At 37.7% G+C, this 24668-nt stretch overlaps 2 protein-coding genes across 7 annotated transcripts; both read left to right on the top strand.

The window, feature by feature from the left end:
- Nucleotides 1–1081: 1081 nt before the first annotated feature.
- LOC145422931 (tumor protein D54-like) lies at nt 1082–7854 on the top strand. Of its 5 annotated transcripts, none has more exons than XM_080294923.1 (9): nt 1082–1224; nt 2135–2244; nt 2348–2496; nt 2728–2775; nt 3209–3310; nt 5868–5894; nt 7209–7244; nt 7346–7394; nt 7468–7854. In XM_080294923.1, the coding sequence occupies exons 1-9, from the start codon at nt 1212–1214 to the stop codon at nt 7543–7545; spliced, it is 612 nt and encodes a 203-aa protein (XP_080151049.1). In that variant the 5' UTR covers nt 1082–1211; the 3' UTR covers nt 7546–7854. The 5 variants fall into 5 exon arrangements, with proteins under 5 accessions (XP_080151049.1, XP_080151051.1, XP_080151048.1 ...); XM_080294925.1 differs by having other exon boundaries at nt 1093–1224; nt 2326–2496; XM_080294922.1 differs by having other exon boundaries at nt 1188–1332.
- Nucleotides 7855–10157: 2303 nt separating this feature from the next.
- On the top strand, nt 10158–13085 carry ppdpfa (pancreatic progenitor cell differentiation and proliferation factor a). Of its 2 annotated transcripts, none has more exons than XM_080294928.1 (5): nt 10158–10819; nt 12110–12212; nt 12325–12402; nt 12497–12590; nt 12685–13085. In XM_080294928.1, exons 2-5 carry the CDS (start codon nt 12158–12160, stop codon nt 12839–12841), a joined length of 384 nt encoding a protein of 127 aa, XP_080151054.1. In that variant the 5' UTR covers nt 10158–10819; nt 12110–12157; the 3' UTR covers nt 12842–13085. The 2 variants fall into 2 exon arrangements, with proteins under 2 accessions (XP_080151054.1, XP_080151056.1); XM_080294930.1 differs by having other exon boundaries at nt 10649–10819; nt 12110–12249.
- Nucleotides 13086–24668: the final 11583 nt, after the last annotated feature.

The raw sequence follows: 24668 nt of genomic DNA, 5'->3' as shown, positions 1-24668 counted from the left end.
CAATTTGTCTTTAAAATTATTATTATATTATTACTTTTAATTTAAAATATACTGCACATATATAAAAAGAATAATAAAAAAATTTAATAATTAATTTTGACAATGAAATGCTAATGCTAAATGCTAACATAACAGCTGTCAGTTATTACATTTTTGTTCACATGTGAAGGTATTTGTTAGATAAACAAATGTATCTAACTGTAATTAAAAATCAATTTTTTTTTAAGCAAAAGGATATTAATTAAAAAAAACAAAGTAATCTGACTTCCAAATAAATCATCCCTTACCTTCATAGTGTGGTGGATTGTTTAGCCAGCAGATGGAGACAAGTCATTCTTCCAACTTACCTCAGGATCCTTGTACTAAAACATCTCTCAACTGTTCAAACTAGCAATTTGATTTGATTTGAAACTTTGATTTCATGTACATGAGTATAGATTTTATTTGTGATTTTACCCTTGTTTTTTGAAGCTATACTGTGCAGGGGATAAGGCTAGATGCAGCATGTTTTTAGTTAAACTAATTTAAAGGACAAAGTAGGCATATGTGAACATCTTGCTCCTCTTCTTTGCATGGGTTTTAATCTGCATGTGTGGGTGGCCTGGTCAACCATGTTCACAGACAATGATTTCCTTAATAGAATTATACCTGTTTTAATGCAGTTCCACCTGTGGGCCTGAAGATCTCTGAATCTTTTGATGATATCATGAAGGGTAAATGGAAATATATTTAAAGTCTTCACAATTTTATGTTGAGGAATATTATCAAAATTGTTCCACAATTTGCAGATGCAGCTTTTGCAGACTGATGATCTTTTTGAGATCATCTGACTGATGAAATGAGTTAAATATGAGCTACTATTTTTCTTAAAATGAAGCATTGTCTCAGTTTAAATATTTTATATCGTCCTCTAAATACTTGTGTCACCAATTTGCAAGACAACGTTCAATGCTACTTTATGTAATAAAGTCGTATTAGATAGGACACTTCTTTTTCCTTTGCGTGAGTTTTAAGGAAGGTTTAATTGTGCTATAGGTTTCTTTAAAAAAAAATCCTGCTCGTGGTCATCATTGTTCCTGTGGTGTGTATGTGTGTGGGTGTAAGCCCATTAACAGCCTCGGTGATCCTGGCTGCCTGCCTCCTGCTGAGCTCAGTGGGGACAGTTGGCAGCAGCTAGCCAGTCAAACACTTGCGAGGTGAAACTGGCAGCAATGAGCAGACAAGGTAAGACCGTCTCGCCATGTCTGTATGGGACCATGTGTGAAATTAGCACCGACATGGATTTACTTTAAAGGTTCATGTTATCAGCTAACAGCAACAAATGTGCAACAGGTGAGGTTAGCTGTTAGCAGAGCAGCTACTTATTAGCTAGTTTTTTGTACAGGAAGAGGGGGAGGAGAGTTCAGCACTGAGGACAGCTCCAGTGTCTGTTTATATATGTCTACAAAAAGTGTTAAAAGTATGCAGAAGTTTCATATGTATCTATAAAAGGCTTTTCTGTGGCTTTTTGTACATAACATCTATATTAGCTATATCGTTAGCTGTGTATATGCTATACTGTGTATCTATACCTACATTTGGTGTATTTTGTTGTTGTTTTATGCATTTTAAAGGCATTTCTAAGTTAGATGAGGTTCTGAAGGCTAATGATATTTATGTCTGGTGAGTGCTATGTATTTATCTGTACAAATAAACAGGAACTAAACAGTTATGTAATAGGTGTTTCCATTTTACATGGCTTTATCTTATAGTTCATTGCCCTCATTGTTCGTGATGGGTTTTTTTATTCTCACTGAATATGTTCTCTTAGGTGTTTTTAATTAAATGTGAACTCTTCATCCAGTGCGCATTTTGTTGTTAATTTGCATGTTTTTCAAAGGCCTGTCTACTTCACAATCAAAGCACTAAATACTATGGTTTGTAGATTTGGTTAATGCAGCATACCTTTTCTATTAAAACATATATTAAATCAGATACAAATACATTATATATATAAGAGCCAGCTAAGTTAACCTGGGCTTCAGTTACACCACAATAGCCAATATTTTGTTAATAAAATAGTCAAAGGTAACAGGAAAGTATCTATATGATTTTTTTTAATTTATCTGGTCTTTTCCTCTTTGCTGTTTCTAAGGTTTTGGTGGAGCTTCTGTTCACTTCTCTCCGAGCATACTGGGAAATGGATCTTCACCCACAGATCTTACAGAGGAGGACTTAGATGCTCTACGTTTTGAACTTACAAAAGTAAAGTTATTCATGGGGGTATTTGGGACAATGTGGGATAGAAACCCTGCTCTAAAGAAAAATTGCTATGTGTAACATCAGCTTTTTTTTTTCTTTCTCGCAGACAGAGGATGAAATTCAGGCCTTGAGGCAGGTGCTTTTGGCCAAAGAACAATACGCAGCAGACATCAGAAGGCAACTAGGAATGAGTCCGCTCGGTAACATCAAACAGAGCATATCCAAAGGATGGCAAGAGGTCCAGACCTCAGCCCCGTATGTGCACTTTGGTCCCCATAAACATAATAATGTTTGCTAGTTGTTTGAAAACTATTGATAGTTTAACTGGTTGAAAACACCTAAACCACTGTCGTGATAGATCGCTTACCACACATATCTTAGTGCACTTTTGTTACGTAACCATGGAAAGTACTCTAATGACTGTCGTAGGCTCTCTATTGTGTCAGCGCAATAATCTGTCAACCTGTGCATGTTCTGTCCATTCAGATATCTCACAGCCTCTGCAACTCTGGATGACATCAGCCACTCCAGTGTGTGAGTGTTCCTCATTATATGCACAAAATAATAAAAGTTCTTACTATGTTTTATGACGCAGGGATTTTCCAAAGTTTTGTCCTGCACTCACATGCTAAAGAGGGATCTCTTCAAAGAAACAAGGGATGGGATTTTCCTTGTCAAATAGGATTGGTGCCCCGTTAATAGCCTCACAGCCTGACTTAGCACAAGGAGCAGCAGTATTAACGGGAAACAGGAGGACCAGCCTGAAGCGTTCATTAGAGACAGAGTGAGAGATCTGCTTCAGCCAGATGGACTGTCGCCAGTGACGTCTATGAGCTTATTGTTAACGACGTCTGAGTTAATACCTTTGTGCTCCCTGTATGCACCTGCCTGTTATGTAATATATTACAATAGCGAGAGACTTTTCTTAATTCAGATCCTGACTTCTACTGCTAATTTCTCCTTGTAGATATGTGAGGACACGGGACAGTCTCTCTCATGCAGGCCAGGTGACATCTGCTGCAATGTCTAGTGTGGGCGTGGTCATCACCAGGAGACTGGCACAGATGAGGTACACCCATAGTCAGTTCCTCCACTCAATCTTCATAATAAAAGGCTTTTTTTTTTTTTTAACTTTTTAAATTAGCTTTGTTCAAAAATGACTCGGTAGTGAGTAAAAAGTAATAGGATAAATGTCGTTAAGATTGTACTTCCTTTAAGTTCCCTTTAGCTTAAAAATCAAATGCCAGGCTTTTCTTGCACATAATGAAAGAGGACTAAGAGTTCACAGTGCAAAGGCTATCATAGGGGTGTTGGAAAAGCTGTCTTTGGCTAGTTCAGCTGGACAGATGGATGGATAGGAGGCCAACAGAGAGGCATGACAAGTGGACAGCATGTCGAAAGGGTGATTTGAAGTGTAAACTGTGGCTTTTTCTTTCAGCTGCTCCCTTATTCACGAGATGTCACCACAGCGGGTGGCTCTGCATATTTGATTTGGCAGATTTACATGTTAGAAAACACTATCAAAGACTGCAAGTTACAAGCATTGCAATTAGGTGTTGAGAGGAGGCAAATGCAGGACACTGAGGCAGACATAGTGAACAGAAAAACAAGTCTTACTCTGATTGTGCAGAAACACAAAATCATAGTAATAATAATAACTTTATTTGTATAGCACTTTTCAAAACACAGGGTAAAACTCGAGAGGAAACACAGGAGAGCAAACAGGAGAATGAAAAATAAGTGGGAAATGATGGACATGTGAAACAAATAAAACACAGCTAAAAACAATCAAAGCAAGAAATAAAAGTAGGACTGGAAAATAAAATATAACTGATATTAAAAGGCATAAAAAAAGATCAACACTAACATGAAACATGGAATTAGGCCCCTAATGTAGATCAACAGGAGATAGAATGAGTGAACCAAAGGCAACCCACTCAGTCACACCAATATGCCAAAAGTCCAAAACAAAATTGATTGTTAAAGTGGCAAAATCGTGCCGCGGGCATACACAACCCGAAATACACAAGGAAATAGGACACAATGGGGTAACGAGATGAAGGTGAAGATAATCAAAGACACTTGAGAAAAGTAATTCTACAAAATTAAAAAAGTAAGTGAGACCTGTTTCGGAAACATGATATACAGGAGTTCACACAAGAGAATGGGAGAGGAAAGATACAGGGAATAAAATAAACACTAATACAAACTGAAACTATGAGCCCAAAGATAGGTTAAGGGCTCCTTAATTTGTGATTATGTTAGTTTTATTTCTGTATTTACATCCTAACTCTCGCATTAGGATTCACTTTTCTGTCTTAGTTTAGAGTTTAATGTTGCACAACTGAAACAGCTTGTATAATTTCACATCCGACATCGGTACTGATAATGTTAAGCGCACGTGTAAAGTTTCAAATTATGGTACCGAGTACTGACTGAACAGACTCAGACGGAAGCAATCCTTATACATGCTGCTAACGTGTAATCCTGCATTAGTCACAATTATAGCTACTCTAAACTCCACAGGAAAAAAACATCAATACTAACAAAATCCTTCACTGTCCTAACCCCTAGAATTTGCTTTCATAACCATCCTTTCAAAAATGACAAGGATTTCTTCTGATACTAACATTTCCATTTGAGTCTGTCAGATTTTTAGAAATTCAATAAAAATAGCTGATTGTTAACAGGTTAATGTCAGTTAGACCTTCACTAATCCGGGAGTCTTTCATCAGTTATCTTACAAGTCTCTGGGTGCAGTAGGGAGTATGTCATGGTTTCATGGTGGTTTCATTTATGAGTAAATTATATTTTATATCCAAATACCTTTTAATGGCTCTATATGTGTTTCTTATTTATTTTCCTTCATCAGTGGCAGATATTCAAAAATCTTATAATTGTATTAATTATCATTTTAATGCAAAAAATAGTCAAAAATACAAATTATATAAACAAAATTACATTTGCATTTTTATTTCTTACCAGATCAATTTTCCTTGTTTTATCAATGCTAGAAGAAGATTAAAACTTTTAAAGTGATGGTATGTTTGAGTGAGGTATGTCTTTACAGTGTGCTGGTATTGGTTTAAAACCCAGATTAGATGAACAAGAGATTGCTTGAGGGATTCTAGTCAGGGTGGGGCTTTTTCATCCTTTGCTACTTCCAAACTTATTTTTCCAACAGAATTTCTACAAACATCTTGTTTTTGAAAGATTTATGCAGAAAAATTCCAAACCAAAGCTTCTCCAGCAGTAGATCTTAAAATTCAAGGTCTGGTAACCGTGGCTCAATGCAAAATAGTTACAATACATTCAAAGCCTGTATGTTAAAAAAAAATACATATAATAATTATATATTATGACCCCATACCACAGCACTGGGCCAGTTCCTGAAGAAAACTATTAAAAGATGTCAAATAAGTAGATTTAGAACTTCCTGACAGGCTCGAAATTTTGGTTGAAGTGCCTCTTGTGTTTATGTTCAACCACTAAACAGCTGTAATCCAATCACCGTGGAGCACCTGGCCATCAGCAGCAGTAGCTGTTGTTGTAATCCTTGTGGAAACAGAAGCTGATGTGATGTTATCTGTGTCTGTCTGTTTATCTTCATGCTGCAAACTCAACAGAGCTCTGCCTCTTCCAAGCCCACCCCGGTAAGATCTGTGAGCGGTAAGACTGAAGTGAGCTGCATGAGAGGGTGTGACCTAAAAAGAATAAAGAAAGAAAAGTGGAAAGTGGTGATTTAGAGTGTTAGAACATCACACATTTCACATCATGCAGTCACTGAAATGGAACTGAAATAATCAGCGTGATTTAAAGAAGATGTTAAATTGTTTTGGGGTTTTCTTCATTTCTATCTTTTTAGATCCAGATGTTTGACATGTCAAGTGTTTTTTAAACAAAAACTTATTTTCCACCTTTTTTCTCTCAATTTTTTGACTAATTCAAGAATTTTGAGAACAAGACTTAAATTAATTTATAGTTCAATAAGGAGAAATTGTTTGAAAGAAAAGATCAAATTTGTTGCATGTAAAATGTAAGCATTTCTAGCAGTTATTCTATGATAAGAGGCAAAATCATGGAGCAGATTCCCAGATAAAGGAGACCGTAACTTCACCACCCAGTGTCTAGGCCAGAGGTCTGGAGCCTGTGGATCTGTTGCCCAGCTTTAGCAACTCCCTGTGATTTTGACAGAAAAATAAATAGTATAAAATAATTAATATACTGTTATAAAAATGTGTAATATGTGCCTACATCTAGATATCAACTGGTGCCGTATCTGGTTAATTTTGCTGAACATCAGTAGCAGTGGTTTCCATGAATGCAGACACATAAACACCTCATCATTTTCAAAATGTGCTCCAGCTTCCTTCCCATTTCCTAACGAGTCACCACAGGAGAAGAATCAGCATGCTTGTGATGCCCCAGAGGCTGGGTTTGGATCCTCTACTAGTCTTAAGCCAGAGATCTTTAATATAAGGTCACAATGATGGCCTAAACATGCATTTCTCCCTTCAGATATTTTTTTAGTTGTGTTACACAGATTAAGATTTGTGTAAAACCCTTTCCACACAATCAAGAGCCGAGCAATAAAAGTGCTTTTTATCTATATAAGATATGACATCATCATATTGGCCAGCAACCGCCTACAAACAGGCTAAAATTTCCCACTGGCATCTATGAGCCTGCAAAACTTTATGAAAACATAATCTGATTTTAATTTCATGACGCTAACATCTAATTAATCCCACAAGAGTTGAATTATTCATGATTATATTATTACATATATTATCACAGATAGATCTTCCTTTCTGAACTAATCTGAAACTGTTATTATAAACGTTTTAACCCTTATTGTACAAATCTACAAAATCTGCAGCAAAATAAAATGTATTTATTTATTTTTTGTAATTTTAAGGCTTATTTGTCTTTTTTAATGCTTAAATGTCCTGCTTTCTGTTTCCCAGCACACTGAGCCACACCATAAGTGTGCCGAGTATGAGGTAAAACACCATGTCTCTTTGTCTCTTTAGATCTTTTCATATATGCATGGCTTAGACATTAACTTTGCTCATCTTTTAATATGTCCTTTGTCTTTCCTCAGGCATTCCTCTACATTCAGATCTTTTGAGGAAATGGTTGGCAATATGAAGGTAAACAGCAGGAAGGTGGATAAAACAGTTAGCTCTGTGCTTCTTGTTTTGAATACTGTCACTTGTTTCATAGGATAAGGTGACTGGCAGCACGTCAACTAATGGAAACACGTCCGGGTTTGAAAGAAGATCCCATCGCCACAGTCAATGAGGAAAAACCAGTCTAATGTCAATAATTATTTTCATGACTTCTAAAGCTATAAAAGAAAATAATTTTGCTCCCTGTCTGTATGAATTTGTTTTTTGACTGTAATCTAAAACCGATTGTCTGATAGAATATGTTAAATTTTTAACTTAAGCTCATTTTGACATAAAACATTTTTAATATTCAATACTCAGTTTCATGGATGTAATTTATTTTGACATGTGTGTGCAGAGACTCATGCAGAAATCAGCTGTAATTTAAATTATAAGTATTTTTGTAATTGAACATTTTTCAATTAAAGTTAATAGAATGGTGTGCAGTCTTTTGAAATGGATGTTAAAATACATTGTCCATATTGTTTGATCACGGACAATATAAAACGATTTCACTTCATAGGTATGAACCTCTAGGTGGTGCAAGAGATACACAAGGGGTGTCAAGGCCATTTTAATTCTAGGGTCTCATACATCCTCATAGATGGAAATCAAGTGGGACAGACTTTGTTTTAGAAACTATTAAAACTTTAATCTTATATTTCTAATAACATAAAAAAAAGTTAAATTATATTTATTATCTGCAATTTTCACACTTAGCAAATTTATTGATACACCTATGCTGCCTACCTACTTTGTGTCCATTCTACTTTACTTAATCAGCCTTTAGCTAAAAGCTGCAATCCCAAAAATGAAATCCTACAGAGAAGGACCCAATATTTATAGATCATTTATAGATCAAAAGGTTATTATAAATATGTATACCTGGCTTATCATAACGGAACATTTATTAAAGTGTTGAAAATAAAAAGCCATAAAAGTGACAACCACGAATGTTAGCAAGCCTTAATGACATTAACCAAAAGCTTTATTGACTGACCAATGCATTTTCGGCTTGTGGCCTTCATCAGGGCCACAGTAACACATAATAGAAGTTTGCTTAAATAAAAGGCAGGAAACAGAAAAAAATCAAATTAACCAATCACGTCTTCATAGAAAAACCATCTTAAAATAATACATGTATGAAATACATAAGAAAAATATTACAAATATACAAAAAAACTATAAAATGATTACAAAGGAAAGTATTTCATGAAAAAAGGAGTCAGTGCAGCAGTTAGATTAAAAAACAAGAGTACATCATAACATGGAACCACATTTGTGGTAAGGTCCATGTAAAATCTCTAAAATATAAACTTAAAATGTAGACTTAAAACGAGATGTCTAAGCTACTCTTTCTTTTGTTGATGAATAAATAAACATTACCCATGCGAGAATAATTGACAAAACAAAGTAACTGGTAAAAAAGAATAAAAACAGTAAAAAGGGTACAGTTCACAAAATCTCATTGATAGAAAAATCCTCATTCATACCTCTAGGGTGCAGACTCTATCCAAAATGCTTGTCTTTTTTCCTGATAAAATTAATGTTACCACCTCTTTGGTTTAATTTAATGGCTTCAATGCCTAGAAAGAATAAAGGTGAATTTGGATGTTTATCATTGAAGTGTCTTGCAACAGGGCTGGTTAGATCATTCCTCTTGATTGAACTTCTGTCTTCATTAATTTGATCTTTCAGAGGGCGGGATGTTTCTCCTATATATTTTATTGCATGGGCACTGTATCATGTAAATTACATTTTTAGTTCTGCATGTGATAAAGCACTTAATGGCAGTGGTTTTGTCACTTATGGGATCTTTAAATTATTTAACATTTTTGATATATTGAAAATTTATGCATTACCCACATATGAAATTACCTTGTAGGTTATGGCTTATCAGGGTTTTATCTGGAGTATAGGGTCCTGGGAAGCTCTAACAAGCCTATTTTTAATATTTCTTCCTCTTCTATAGGTTATCATTGGTGGTTCTCTAAAGGTACCTAATAGGTTTGGGTCATTTTAAAGGATATGCCAGTGTTTTAAAATCATTTCTTTAATGTTCCTGGTTTTTGGTGCAAAGGTTGTACAAAAGACAAGTTTAGGTTTAAGTTTTGGAGATTTCTTACTTGCTAAATAGAAATCCCTGCTTATTGAATTCACCTACTCTTCTGCAGATCTTAACCTGTCCTCTTTGTAGGCTACTATCTTTCTTTAAATTTGTTCAACATCTTTTCTTTGCTCTTATTATATTCATCCGGAATTCACAGATATGTTTGAGTCTAATCAGTTGGCTTACAGGGATGCTTAACCAATTAACCAATACTAACCTGTTTTAAGTCAGCTGGTTTATCCATGAAGACATGATTGGTTAATTTTAATTTTTTTCTGTTTCCTGCCTTTTATTTAAGCACACTTCTACTATGTGTTACTGTGACCCTGTTGAAGGACACAAGCCGAAACGCGTTAGTCAGTCAATAAAGTTGTTTCTCTTCCCTTGAAGTGTTGCTGGAGTCCCTGCATTGTGAATTTTTTCATCCTCCCCACGCACCTTGTAAGCATGTGAAGTTGTGCCAGAAATGTTCGCTGTGATTAACTAAAAGCTCAAAATGTCTTGTTCCCTGACCGGGAATCGAACCCGGGCCGCGGCGGTGAGAGCGCCGAATCCTAACCACTAGACCACCAGGGAGCGATAGTCATTTTTGCGAATCCTGACCCTTTAAAAGAGACCTTCAGCTTTACGAACTCAAAGAAATGCTGTTTTTAACTGAGACAGAATAATGCTGCATTGTTGTCTCATGTGGTTTCCAGTACGGGAAGGGTAATAATTTCGGTTACCATCTCTACTTAGATACATGCTCTGAGTTAAGAAATTTATGAATGAGTCTTTACAAACGAACTGCTTTTACAATGCCTTTCAGCTCAACGTAAGGCCGAAAAACCCTTTAAAAACCACTCGTCCGCTACCTTGTTACTAACTCAAATTTCACCTGTTATTGAAAACGGCTTGGCACTGTCTGCCTGTTCCCATTTCACCTCTAAACTGGCTGGCTAATGTGGATTATCCCACGAGTCTGTGCCAGCAGCGGGTTAACATAAGCCGCTCCAAGCCTGCTTCTCCTTCTCCTCAGTCTGGTGTCACCGATTACAAGGTTCCGCACGTTCAGTGGCCTCGAGCTACCACAGGCCACACCCCGTGGTTCCACAGTGGCACGTGCCAAACCCAGCTTGTATAAAATGGCCCTCGGTGACTCTGCGTGAACCAGAAGCGCAGCAGTAGTGACCGACGAGGTCATCACCGATAGTTCCTTTACAAATGGGCCATAGAAACAACTAGTACCTTTTCTAGTTCCAGCCATCCGCACCTTACAACCGCACCTGGTGACAACGACACCACCCCACTCTTGCAGGTGAGTCCAAATAATATCACTAGAAAAGCGTTAAAATATCAGCAGCTAATTATTTGTATGTTTAATTGTAACCTTGATATGTAAACTTAGTGAAAACAAAAAATGTTAATTGAAAAATATAGAATATTAGTTCATTATTTGTAAGTTAAAGGTGGTGTTCTCCAAGTCTTTTCAAGTTGCCTACAAACCATCTCACATCACTGGACAGGCACATTTTTATTCTAATTACCCGAGAGCACACTCTGGCTTTCTCTGTGTAAAAAGCAACACAAATATAATGGCCATTAATGCACCAAAGTGAAAAGGAAAAACAAACTAAACTATTGTTAAAGGTATACCCGCTTACCGCAGAAGGCTGTGAAGGTCACAGTTACACAAACACTTTTGTGGTATTTTTTTAATGTAAATCTGTATCTCGTGCATTTTTGTCTACAAATGCAGTAAATATTAAAGAAGGCAGGTGAAACTGCCTTCTGGACTGCTGGTGTATCTGTGCGTCAGCTCAGATGTTAATCTGGGTTATCAGGTGCAGACCTGTACCTGCTTCATGAAATCCCTACAGCCATCTGCTGCTCACCTGGTATTAAGCTCTACAGCCTTCAGCTGGTTCTCTGAGCTGTTAATACGTGTTTTTCAAAAGGAGTCATTTTAAATAAATAAATGTAAAACTACAAATATTATTACTATACTATATTTAGTAATTAACTACCACTAATAGTAAGTTCATTTGGTGGAATAAAACAAACAGAAACAAAAATGCACTTACAAAATAAACTTAATTGCGAAGAAATATCATTAGTTAGCCTGCAGATGCTTATTGTGACTGAGCTGCCTCAATCAATGGGAAAGTGTTGCATTTGTCATAATATAATAGTACTTTTACAAAGTTAAACCTTTTAAAGCACTAAAAATGAACTGAAACCAGTAACAGTATGCTGACCTGGCATCTAAAAATAAAAGTTAAATAAATATATATAAAATTAATATAGGAAGCTATAATAAGTCTGGATGCAGGCCTCTGTTGTGACCTAACAGAACAACCTGATTTTTCTGTGTCAGTGGTCACGCAGCCAGCTCATGCTGACATGTCCTCACACATGTTTTGGTTATTTGAGTCATGGGAAACCATACTCCCTGAAGCAGCTGTTTCTGTTTTAGCACTCTGCACTCGAGGCCCTTAAACTAAGCACAGAGGGAAACGTGCAGCACAGATGTGCAGTATCTCTGTGGTACAACATGAAGAGAATAAAATTATAAATAAACTTTTTTTTTTTCTGTGTTTGCCTTTAGGTTACCATTTTCCATCTTTGAGCGGTTTTCCACCTAAGGTCGGCAACAATGGCAGCAATTCCATCAAGTGGCTCCCTTATCGCCACCCATGATTATTACAGAAGTGAGTCCCATGTGGTTTATGTACATTTCATTTTTGTGTAAGTTTATTTTTTCTATTAATTTTTTCTTCTAGAATAAGACTTGAATAAAAAGCCAAACTGTGTTTTCTCCAGGGCGCATCGGGTCCACATCGAGTAACAGCTCTTGCAGCAGTGCTGAGTACACAGGAGAGGCCATTCCACACCATCCAGGTATTCAGCATGACCTGATTTTATATGCAAAATTTTTAAAAAGGAAAATCTTCCTCTCTCCGCATCAGATAACGTTCAGTTTTGCTCCTTGCAGCACTTCCACGGCAAGACTCTGACCACTGGTGGACTTCGTTTTTCTTTGCTAAACAGAACCAGCCCGGCATGCAGAACAGCTCTGAAAATCAAAAGTGAGCATTGTAATATTTGTGGAAGGCAGTTACCTTTGATTTTTTTTTCCTTGTAGTTGTTGGTTTTTAAACTGTGGCTTTTTCTGTGTTGCAGGAACAGTACCTACACAGTGGCCAACGGCCAGGTGACCTGCATCGCCAGGCAAATGGTGCTGAACAGACAGGTCAGCGAGAGCAGTGAAAACGGGAAGTCTGAACCAATGAGCCCTCCTCCAGTTACCCCATTCGCACCTTACTCACCCTCAGCTTGACCGTCCATCCCCATAGTCCAAGCAATGGAGATGGAGATGACGATGGTGATGGCAACGAGGGTGTTTTTTCTAACTTTTAGTCGGTAGAGTTTGCTTTTCCTGTTTGCCTGTATAAATTATTACATTTTTGTTATGACCAAAAGTAAAAAAAACAAACAATGTTTTTTCATATAGTTCTTCTTATGACTTGACAGTGTTATCATTAATACTATTACCAGTACTACTAATAAAATGCTTACAGTGAGCACTTGTGTGTCGCATTTTCTTTCTGTTATTGACATTTACAGACTGGTTGTCAAAAGAAACTGAGCTTTTATTTAGGAAACATTATGACAAATCCTCAGATTTGCAGCGGTTCATGGGATGTTTTTCTGTAGGGGGCGAGAGAGGCGCGCTGCTTACCAAGCAACCTTAATCTCTTTAACTTTGTTATGATTATAAACGATTATTACAAGGGGTATTACAGTTTATATAACACTTCACCTTAGCTTGAATGTGGGTCACCAAGCTCCTGGAAGACACACTGCTGCAGAGAGTAAAAGTTAGGACAGTCGGGCATGATTAACAGTTAAATAAAAATGCAGCGGGTTTATTCATGTTTTGTTCTGTAGATGCATAAATTCACTGAAAACAAATCACTATTTAGACACCTACTACAGCAGCCATGCACCCGCTGCTGTTTGCCACCATAAAACCCACTCAGCATGAATGTAAAGCACTCCTATTAAAGCTCATGCTGCCATTGTTTTCAGAGACGGGCACATTATTGTAAAATATTCAAGCTGTTCATTCTCTAAATGCTGCAACCGGAGAGATTTTAAAGCTCCCCTGTGATCCTTTAAGACTTAAAATTCTACATGTGTTCTCAGTTTGTGAATAAATGTTGATTTCGTTTATATTTGAAAGCACCTAAATACCACATTAAAAGACAAAGAGATGTGCTTATAATCAAATTAAATTAACAATCACATTTTATTAGAAATGTGATTGTAGGATTAGTATGTGATTAGTAAGAGAAGAAGTTCAAGATGGTGATTAGATCCTGATATGCCGGCAAGGATTTAAGAAAATAATGTTTTGAAGTTTAGTGCAACACATGTCAAAGGGTGTAATGAGCTGCGTTCTAGCTTTTCGTTTTTGGTTCTTGTTGAATCCAGAATTGGGTTAAAATTCTGCTTCTCACATAAAGTGGATTGACAGGCCTCTTTGTACCACATCCTCCCACCAGAGAACTCATGCTGAGTCCAGGCTTATTTGTGGTTCTTAGAATGGAGACAGACCTGCTCTCCTCTTAAGATGTTAAGATTAAACTTTCCTTTTTGACAAAACATACAGTTTGGGCTGGACTGGGTGACTCTGAACTATCCTTTAGAAATGTAGTCAGCTGGGAGAAATCCAGTGATGCACACAATATTTATTCTCCACTCTCCTCTTCCCTTTTATTTCTTTTCTTTTCCTTTCAGGTTCATATGTCACTACTGCATTTTATTGACTGTTGTCTATTCCAGCTTTTCCACAATCATTAGAGTGTTCAGTGAAAGCGAATATTACAGAAATTAATTAATTTGGCCTTAAATTTATACACAACATTTTTCTGTGCATCACGAGACGAACATTATTGGTCACAAACAAAATCCTTAATGCTTTCATCATCTACCCAATGACATGTTGTTCCACAGCTCAACCATAAATGTGCTGGACTGTACGCTTTAAAAAGAGCTACTTTGACATCTTGTGCTGATGCATGCAGTGCTACACAGCATTATCATCATCACAGAAATCATTCCTGGTAGAGTATCTTTCATGGTCACCGCATTTAGCAACTGCTCTCTGAAACAGAATGAGGGGAAAATTTTGAATCTGATCCTCATTGGTTGTCGTGAGCATTGTTACATTCTTCTTGGTACTAATTTAAGTATCGGGGTCAGCTCATGCAACCTGAGCTACTGCTGCAAATTGGCAACATAAAGATGCAGAACTAAGTCAACCAAGTCATGGAAGATTGATAAGGCCTTTACCGATCATACATCCTGTTTTCCTCTTGTTTACAAGGATTCAGGTACACAGTGAGAAGAACAGTTGCCAACATCCAACCATACTTTAATTGAACTGTGAACTATCACCATAGCACATTTCCTTTAAAACCAGTCTTGTGTAGCTCTCTTATTAAGACTATCGTCATAAAATAACTATGTAACAGATTAATGATAACAGGAGGATCAATAGGTGTTTCCTTGAACTACAAGTCAGAGAAGCTTTTGTAAACTATAGACTGACAACTAAGAATAAACTGAGCAAAGTCTACGTGCAGTACTGTCCTGTTCACAAGATAATCTATCTGGACAAACCAGAAATGCAAACAGTTCCAGTACTCTATGCTGATCATTTACAGCCGTGTCAAACATGATTCATGCAGTCAGAACTTTAAGTTATACAACTGATTTAAAAATGGTACAACCTGTTCTCAATGCCCTCCAGAGCTGACCTATTCCCGGCGGTGTGTCAGGGAGGGCTAAAAATGTCTCATGATCCCAGCTGAGCACAAGCAAACCTGTGGCAATGCACTACCGTGGGACTTTCCCCTCGTGTTGGTCTTTTTAGTGACTCCACATGGTATCTTGAGTTTCTCTGTACAAAGTTTACAGACCAGAGTGAAGGACAAATACAGGTTAAAGAGGTTAAACAAAAACAACACAGCCCGTGAGGGCATCCAGGAGCAGCAAATACAAGAAACACCAGGGTGTCCAGATCCTCTTTTATTGTCATAGCGCCATGTTCTTCTGCAGTATTTAATGAGTTTTGGTTGCTTATTCACTTTATTAATCTTCTTTCGGTGTTTTTGTTTTCCTATTTGTCTCCAGTGTTTCTCAGACTTTGCCTCTGTCTGTCTTGTCTTTATTTTAGTGTCTTTGTACTCCTTATGTCCACTGTCTTTTTTATTTTGGTTAATACACTTCCCTCCATGTCTGCTGTGCCTTGAGTTCCCTCCTTTGTGATTGTTTTCCTCACCTCAATTTTCCCTTATCTGGATTCCCTGTTTGGTTTATGCCTATTGAACTTTACACATCTTTAGTTCTAGATCAGCTGAAAAAGGCTGGTTTTATTGTTGATAACATTGCCAGCGTGAGCTTACTGAACTTGGGTCATTTCTCCACTAACCAATAAAAGCATAAACCCAAAGCTTTTGTGCAAATAGATGCAAAATAATTACTTTAAGTTTTGAAAATGCCTCGTGGTGGTGGTTTGGTTCCCTGCCTACCATTCTCTCACTTCTTTAATTTGCAAAGGTGAACTTTGAAGGATGAGTGAGAACTGTCTGTTGAAATGGGTCAAAATCATCATGCTAGCTCTTCTTTTCATGCAGAAATCCTACAGCAGGCTAATTTACAATATAAAATATGCTGTCTTTTTTTAAAAATGGATTTAAAACACTTATAATATCTCTGATTATATGACTTTTTAGTTGCACTTTTTAATATCAAACTATATCATTATGTCTATTTATAAAGATGGCCTAAGGCCTAAGAGGCCCATTTATATAATCCTAAAGATGTCCCTCCATCTAAGGATTTATTACAGAAGTACACTACTTCAGGTTTGTGTTATTCTTTAGGGTATGTTGTTATTAGACAGACTGAATGTTTTTCTCTATATGATGCATGTCAGTGAAATAGTTTAGGAAATCATATCTTTTCTGAATGCTGACTCTGTGCAGTGAAAGAGCCTGGCATGGCCGCAGAGCTCCCATCCAGACCAGACACTCTAAAGATAAATGGGGAATGTGGGGCAAAGGTATCTGGTTCATGAATCGATGCCTCCCCAAAGTCCAGCCTCTGACTCCCAACAAATGTACAACTTTAAACTGCTTTGATAAGATAACAGGAATAACAGGAATCAGCTTTGTTTGACTTCTCAAGTAAAAGGGTTTATACTGTTTGCAGGGGCACTGCTCGCATCCTTTTTTATGTCTATGTTTGACTGGCAGCATGGCCTAAGAACGTGGGTTCAGCTGTCACTGAGGGACATTTCATGTTGAAATCCAATCCTGATTGATTTTCTCCACAGGCCACAGATGTTTGTCTGTGTTTTTGTTAGTATTTCTTCACAGGATCAAGTTTAGCAAACTGAAAAAAATCTGTTTTGATTTGAAGCGACACTCCGAAAAATGCATTTCGAAACACTATGATTTCAAAGGCTTTGCAGTAGCGTCTTTTATCCAACAATGTCTGAGTGAAATTTATTCTTAACTCTATGTAACAAAAAAAAAAAAACAATAAAGTGTTTGGAAATAAAATTAACATAAAAAAAATGGTGGTAAAATAGACCTTGGGTCGAAAACACTCATGTCAAATTGTAACTTGAACTTCATATGGCCTCTTTGAGGCTATACTATTATGTATGTTTGACTTTACTAGAAGATTTAAATGCCTCATTAACTGTTTTACTGGCGATGATTTGAAATAGTTCAAATGATCAGTTTGATTGTTATAGACTCAACGACCACCATGTTACTTTCAATATTAAAACAAACAAAAAAACATTCACGCACTTAGATACGCCAGTTCAGCTGCTACTAGCAGAAACTCACAGAGGAAAGACGATTTAAGTGAGTTTAAATGTGGCATAGTTATTGGTTGGACAGGCTGATCTGAGTAGTTCAGAAACTGCTGATTTACTGGGACTTTCCCCAAAACAACCATCTGTAGGATTTTCAGAGGATGGTCTGAAAAAGAGAAAAGTGTGCAGCAGTTGTCTGGGTGAAAATTTCTTGTTGATGTCAGAGGTCAAAGAAAAATGATCCGACTGCTTCAAGCTGATTGGAAGCCAGATACTGGAAAAATGTTTCCTGGTCTTGTGAGTTCTGTAGGAAGGGTCAGCAATTAGTATAAAACAAAATGAATGCACCAATCCATCCTATATCAAGCTGCTGTGTGTGGGTTAATTATGTGGGGGATATTTTCTTGGCACACTTTGGGTCCCAACTGCAGCAGCCTGCAGCCTACCTGAGTATTGCTGCCTGACCATGCCCGTCCCTTTATAACCACAGTGTACCCAGCTTCTGATGACTGCTTCCAGCAGGATAAAACACTATGTGTTATCCTGCTGGATAACACATAGTGTTTTCGATCCCCGGGCTCTCTGTCCTGGTCGTCGTGTCCTTGGGCAAGACACTTTACCCTACCGCCTACTGCTGTTGGCGATATGGCAGCCTCGCTTCTGTCAGTCTGCCCCAGGGCAGCTGTGGCTACAACTGTAGCTGCCTCCACCAGTGTGTGAATGTGAGAGTGAATGAATAGTGGCATTGTAAAGCGCTTTGGGTGCCTTGAAAAGCGCTATATAAATCCATTATTATTATTATTATGTCACAAAATCATCTTAAACTGGTGTCTTCAACATGACGGTGAGTTCACTTCACTCCACAGTCTTCAGATCTCAATCCAATAGAGCGCGTTTGTCATGTGATAGAAGACATTTACATCATAATACTGGCTTTCGATTGTCAAATGATTATTTTTAATTCCTAATAACATTTTAAGCCAGGTAAAGCCTTTAAATACTAATAACCGTTGAATAAGCTGACATGTATAATGATGTAAACAGACTTCTATTTTGTTTTGTGGGAATATTTACTTGTTCTGAGTCAGTGTACTCACTAGTACAAAGTCAATAACAGAGAACATGTGTCAATAGTCTGTCATGTGATTGCTGATTATTGGAACATTCACGCTTTACCTGTGCAGCACTTGCTGCACACTGTTTCCAGCAGTGAGCACCCTACGTCTCTGACACTCACGATATCCTGATGTCACAGCACTGATTATTTCTCCATGTTCTCGTTAATGTACTTTCACTGTTTTCTGATTTGCAGTCTTTTTCTGCTTATCTGCTCCTATCTCTGGCCTATCTCAAGTTTAGTATTTGGGGGGGTTTTGTGCTTCAGTGTAGGATGACTGATCATTTCATTTTTATTTTGATAAAGAATTTTGTTTGTGTACTTTTTGGTTTTCCTTCCTCCCACCATGTCTTGTTGTCCTCAACTAGACTGGAGAATATGAGCTTCTGAGTATCTAAAGTCCTTTCCTTCTCTTGTTTCTGCTTGACTCTTGATCCACCTGCTTCTGTGGTTTTTGTTTGTTCATCATTCTCGTCAGTCCTCACATATAAACCAATATTAAAGTGTTTGCAATTTCAAAGAAATCTCAAAAGTCCTGGTTTGTCACTTTTACAACCTTAGAAACTGAGGCCCCCACCTGTGTCATGGAACTGCTCCACCCCTCTTCTTCAATCTGGGGTTCTCAGGTCCTCAGATAGAGGCCTTCTCATGATCAGAAAATTAAAAAAGGGATTCTGCCTTCTAAGTATTAGCTCCAAAACAATGGATTAGCTTACCACTCTGTATTTGCTCACTTGACTCTTGGAATCGTTTAAAAAGCAGCTCAAAACTCATCTGTTCAAACAGGCATTTAAGTGTTTGTAATTTTGTACTACTATGTTTATGTTTGGCTTCTGTCCGTCCACTTTGCCTTTGGCATGGGCAGATTTGTATTTGTTTACCTATGAAAAGCACCTTAAATAAACTTTAAGTACTTATAATTTTGTTTTGTCGTAGTGCATTTTATTGAACTGTTTTGCTTTATTTCTATTTTCCTATAGATTGTATTTAAACTTTTGTGATAAAGAAACTTTAAATGAACATTTACACATTGAACTACTGTCTGTAAGGCTGTGCTACATGCAGCATTTATTTGGTTCCCTTGCAAACATTAATCATTACTTTTCCATCTGCTTTCTGTGGCTCCGCTGCCCTCTTGTGCACAATATACTTAATACTGAATAAAATGAGTAAGTGTTGAAGCAGCTCTGTGTTTAATTTTTTTTTTTTATTTGAGCCTTCAGTTGATTCAAAATGCTGCAGCAAGAGTACTGCCAGGGAGTAGAAAGAGAGACCATATTTCTCCCATACTGGCTTCTCTTCATTGACTCAGAATTTAAAATTCTTCTCCTTACCCACAAGGTCTTAAATAATCAGGCCTCGCCTTATCTTAATGACCTCATAGTACTATATCACCTCAATAGAGCACTTCACTGTCAGACTGCTCATTTGCTTGTGGTTCCTAGAGTAATTAAAAGATGAATGGGAGGCAGAGCCCTCAGCTTTCAGGTCCCTTGTCTGTGGAACCAGCTCAAGAGACAGACACCATCTCTGCTTTTAAGATATAGCTTCAAATTTTCCTTTTTGATAAAGCATATATTCAGGATTGGATCAGTTCAGCATGAATCCACCCTTAGTTACGCTGTAATAGGTGCAGACTGCTGGGTGCTTCCCATGATGCACTGTTTTGTTTTTGCTTGCTATGTGTTTATTCACAACTTCGCATTTAATAATTACTTATTAATAATCTCTGGCTCTCTTCCATAGCATGGCCCTCCTCCCTGACCCTGGTTCCGCTGGAGGTTCCTTCCTGTTAAAGGGGAGTTTTTCCTTGCCACTCTTGTCTGGTGCTTGCTCATAGGAGGTGTTTTGATTGTTAGGATTACAACAATCTCACAATATAAATATAATACAATACATTTACAATATAAAGTCCCTTGAGGCAACTGGTCTTGTGATTTGGTGCTATATAAATGAACTGAACTGAGACTCTTTATTTTTGCAGAAATTAAAGAAAAAAAGTAAAACACCACGAGCCGAGGTCTCAGTTTGATAGCTCATCGCACTGTTTTATTCAATTACTGACATCTCAGGAGAAGAGGAGAGCCTTGCAACTCTGCTGTTGGTAAACCACTGGTGTTTTTTTTTTTTCATAGCGTTGATGCAACACTGAAAAAGCGCTATTTCCAAACAAACACAGGTCCCTCATTAGTGATATGTAAGAGGCAGAGAGAATCTCACCTGGACAGTTTTGCATGAAACATACAAATGAAACAGGTTCAACCTTTTTCTTTTGTCTTTTTGTAGTTTCACATATAATAATAAATATCCATACCTATAAACACTCCAAAAAATTAAGTCACAGGTACTGGAAAAAGCTCCACTTTTAAATCACAATGATAAATGTACAAAACAATAGACATCTCATATAAATGTTAATGGTTTTCGTTAAGAGATTTAAATCTCATTTCAGAGGAAATCAGCGGATAAAAACTAAACTTGGAGATTCAGTATTACCTGAGGTTTATGGGTTCCCCTTAAAAGGCCAGGAGAGGGGAATGGCTTTTATGTTACCGAGGAGATATTACAACAGGTCAAAGTGTACCTTTCAGGACACCTGTCGGGTTAAGGACAAGGAGTTTTCCCTGACAACGCGGCCGGGATATTAAAAGATTATGAGCACTTCATGTAGAAAATAAATGTACCTACACTCCATCGTTCTCCGTTTAGGCCACAATAGTCGTTTAAAACAGCTGATTAAAGTAATCAAAATCCTTAATTAATCTTTGCTGGTCCACTTTGAGAAGTTGCGAAGCTCCCGTTTTACTTAATATTAACTTTTAAAATGCTGGAAGCCACCACAACGCCGAGCCGACAGCAGCCAGTTGTCACGGCACACTCTGACCATGTGACCAGGTAGTCAAAGAGGTCACGTCTGCACTTGATGCAATGAAACAACAAAAAGAAAATACCTGGGCAAATGTACACAGATTAGAAGGAGAGGAATAAGTGTGAGAGGCAAAAAATATGTCGGAATAAAACGCGAAAAACAAACAAAAGCAAAATATTCTGAAAAACTGTACATGTAAACATCACACTTTCACTGAGTCCAAAACCAGAGGGGAAAAATACAAAGCTTCACACAGGTTTACAGTACAACCTCCTGCACAGAGCTACAGTCACTTATCCGTGCAGAAGAGGCAACAATTGAAATAATATAAATAACAATAGAAGTAATACAGACCACCACCAAATGATAAGTTAAAACAGGCAAGGGCTAAACCACTTTGATTTTTTTTTAAACAGCGCTGTACCCACAGAAAAAAGAAAAGGTTTAAAACATCTTTTATCACTCTTTGTACAGCTATACAGTACATTTATCAGACCACTTTAGCAATCCACAAGCTACCAGGGCATTTTAATCAACACCAATAGATTACATTATCCAGTCAATACAAAGAGAAAATCCATTGGGCATTATCAAAAGAAACCAAAACGGAACAAAACAAAAACAACAACATGACAACTAATGGTTGTCGTTGATCACAGTAACTCTAGCACAGCTAAAATGTTGCTCAGCGTAGACTTGAGACAAAATATCGATCTGCAAGCAAATGTTTGGTTGTGAAGATGGGACGAGGTTCAACAAGGTGTCACATGTGGAGGATCTGCTATGGCTACAGTAACAAACAAGCAGGTTGGAGGAGACGAGGAAGACGTGTGTGAGGACTCACGTCCCGTGTACATCTATGATTATGTCTGTGTGAGGCCAGAGGGGTGTTTCATAAAGTAAGATGACCAGTTAAACCAAGGCTGTTTCAGCAACATCACAAATTCACTCACCTTTAGGAGGCTTAAACCATAAATTCCATATAAAAGATGGCTCTCATATGATTAATTGGTTTGTGAAGCCTCAGTTTAAGCATTTTGACTGAGACATGTTGGGATTTTTGGAGCCAGAAGTGATCGTATGTGGATAAGAAGGCAGATTGCTGAGATATCAGAAAGCCTGGGACAAAAACTGCATCCAAATAAGTCCAAGCATAGACACTTTTCATCTAGTTAATAAAACACTAGACTTTAACGTGCCAATCACAAACTTTCTGGATATTTGCACTGCGCAGCAAAAAATAAAATGTCTCAGATTTTCCCATAAAAAATTCTACAAAAGGCACGAACAGCAAAAACATGGCGATAACACAAATTAGCCAGGGTGAGGCCTAGCAGACTCTGATTACATCCCCTAACCTTGAGCTTTACAGCCTCAAGTGGTCACTAGAGGAACTGCAGTTTTTGGCACTTGGTTAAAATGTTTCCAGTTCTGCCCATTCTAGCCAATCATGACCATCTACTCCGTAAAAAGCGGGTTTATTAGGATGACTGGCACACCTGTAAGCTGTAGCCCAGTTTCAGTGCTGTATAACAAATTTCATTGCTATGGCCAGCTCTAACTAATTAAGTCTGAAAGCAATTTGGCTCCTTGGTTACATGTCAAGGAAATCATAACTAAAGTATATAAAAGCTGAAAAGATTTCAGACTAACTCTTACATTTCTCTGCTAATTTCAGGCCGCTGAGTGCGATTAGCTTTGATGTTTTTTCAGTCATTTTTTAAAGTGGTTACTATACCTAGGCCATAAGACAGAACAGCTCTTGAACTGCGACTTCATTGTTCAGCCCCAGAGGCCACTGCTAACCTTTTTTTTTAAACTTTGCTGAAATTTTTCTTTTAAATCTCTTTAATATATCTTTCACGGTTATTCAGCCACGAACGTTACAGCTACTTTTCTGTTTTCTTATCTATGAACTAATCAAACTAAAGTTTGAAGTCGGACTTTACCAAAGCTAAGATTACTAGGTGCGGCACAGTGGTTAGCACTGTATGACACTTCAAACAGGCTCCAGCCCCTTGGGGACCTTAACTGAATAAGTGAAAGAAATCTGATTGGTCATTATCAGCTTTAAGGATGGTCTCCAACAAGGCTTATTCAGGCCTTTCATAACAAGCATTGCTTCTGTCCTCTATTATGAAACACCGCTCAGATGGACCGAACACACTGATGAGTTTAAACTCCGATAAATGAGCTGTCTGATGTTTTGTTTTTTGTTTTTTTGTTTCTTGATGAAAACTACCTCTGATTGTGACTTATGTCAGATTATCCTTTGTTATAATCATTTGTCAGAACTGAAGCTAATTATTCAAATGAGGTAAAAACACACTCAAATCATTGTGTTACCTTCATCCTGAGCTATAAAGTGCTTCCAAACTTGCAATAGATAATAGAATTTAAATGTGAATGTAAATGTGAATGCAGCCCAATCATGACATGGTAATAAAACACAGGTCCCGACTCACTAGCCAGGCCTGCAGGTGGTGAGAAAGAGGTGAATGACCCTGAAGAGACTGATTAATGATACATGTGATAGGATTTGTGATACATACAGAAATATAGCTCTCTAAACTTTGACAAATCAGTAAGGTGCGAGCCGCTTTCGGCTGCTCGAAGAGTCTTTGTCTGGAATGTTTCAGCCTACTGAATTAAATCGTCACAGATTGATGCTGTTTACAAACTGCGTCACTCCACTTATACACAAACAGGAAATCAACACACTGTCAACATCGACAGAAAGGATTAAAAGAACACACATAAACACACACACATACAGAACTGTCTTTGTGCTGAGTGACTCACCATTAAAAGTTGTGAGGCTGTGCTCTTGATCGGCTTTGAGTACTCGTTTGTGTCCTCAGTCCACACACATGCACAAACATAAACACACACACACCATAGCAGAGAGCTGGGAGAGTAAACTGTGATGTGATTACATCTTTTTCAAAGATTGTCTCTTGCTTCTTTTCAAACTGTGTGTTTTCAGACGTGTTTTTAATGAGACTGTGATGCAGGGTCAGAGGGGACGATTCAGACGGACGCGCGCCCAGACGAAGGAGTTTCTTTTTGTCTGAACATCCCGCCCGCTCGCGCGCTCACACGGCCTCCGCCGCAGTCTCTAATGGATGCATGTGAGCTCTATGTACCTTTTCTAAACGTAAGAATAGTCACTAAACACTTCCTCCACGAAACAACCCGCCCTCCCCTGAAAAAGACGTGCAACATAAAGTCCCGTTTTTTTCTGCCAGGTCCCTTTTTTCCTTTTTTGTCACTGACTGATCCAA

Source organism: Astatotilapia calliptera, chromosome 20 (assembly GCF_964374335.1).
Source record: "Astatotilapia calliptera chromosome 20, fAstCal68.1, whole genome shotgun sequence".
Lineage (NCBI taxonomy): Eukaryota > Metazoa > Chordata > Actinopteri > Cichliformes > Cichlidae > Astatotilapia > Astatotilapia calliptera.
Note: the sequence above shows the minus strand (reverse complement) of the source record. Positions and strands in the feature narration are given on the sequence as shown.

Excerpts from the sequence above, each read along its gene's own strand:
- LOC145422931 (XM_080294922.1), top strand. The coding sequence starts at position 1,299 with ATGTTATCAGCTAACAGCAACAAATGTGCAACAG. Across the intron at positions 3,311-5,867 it reads AGGAGACTGGCACAGATGAG|AGCTCTGCCTCTTCCAAGCC; the intron begins GTACACCCATAG and ends CAAACTCAACAG. Across the intron at positions 7,395-7,467 it reads AAATGGTTGGCAATATGAAG|GATAAGGTGACTGGCAGCAC; the intron begins GTAAACAGCAGG and ends CTTGTTTCATAG.
- ppdpfa (XM_080294928.1), top strand. The coding sequence starts at position 12,158 with ATGGCAGCAATTCCATCAAGTGGCTCCCTTATCGCCACCCATGATTAT. Across the intron at positions 12,213-12,324 it reads CACCCATGATTATTACAGAA|GGCGCATCGGGTCCACATCG; the intron begins GTGAGTCCCATG and ends TGTTTTCTCCAG. Across the intron at positions 12,591-12,684 it reads AACAGCTCTGAAAATCAAAA|GAACAGTACCTACACAGTGG; the intron begins GTGAGCATTGTA and ends TCTGTGTTGCAG.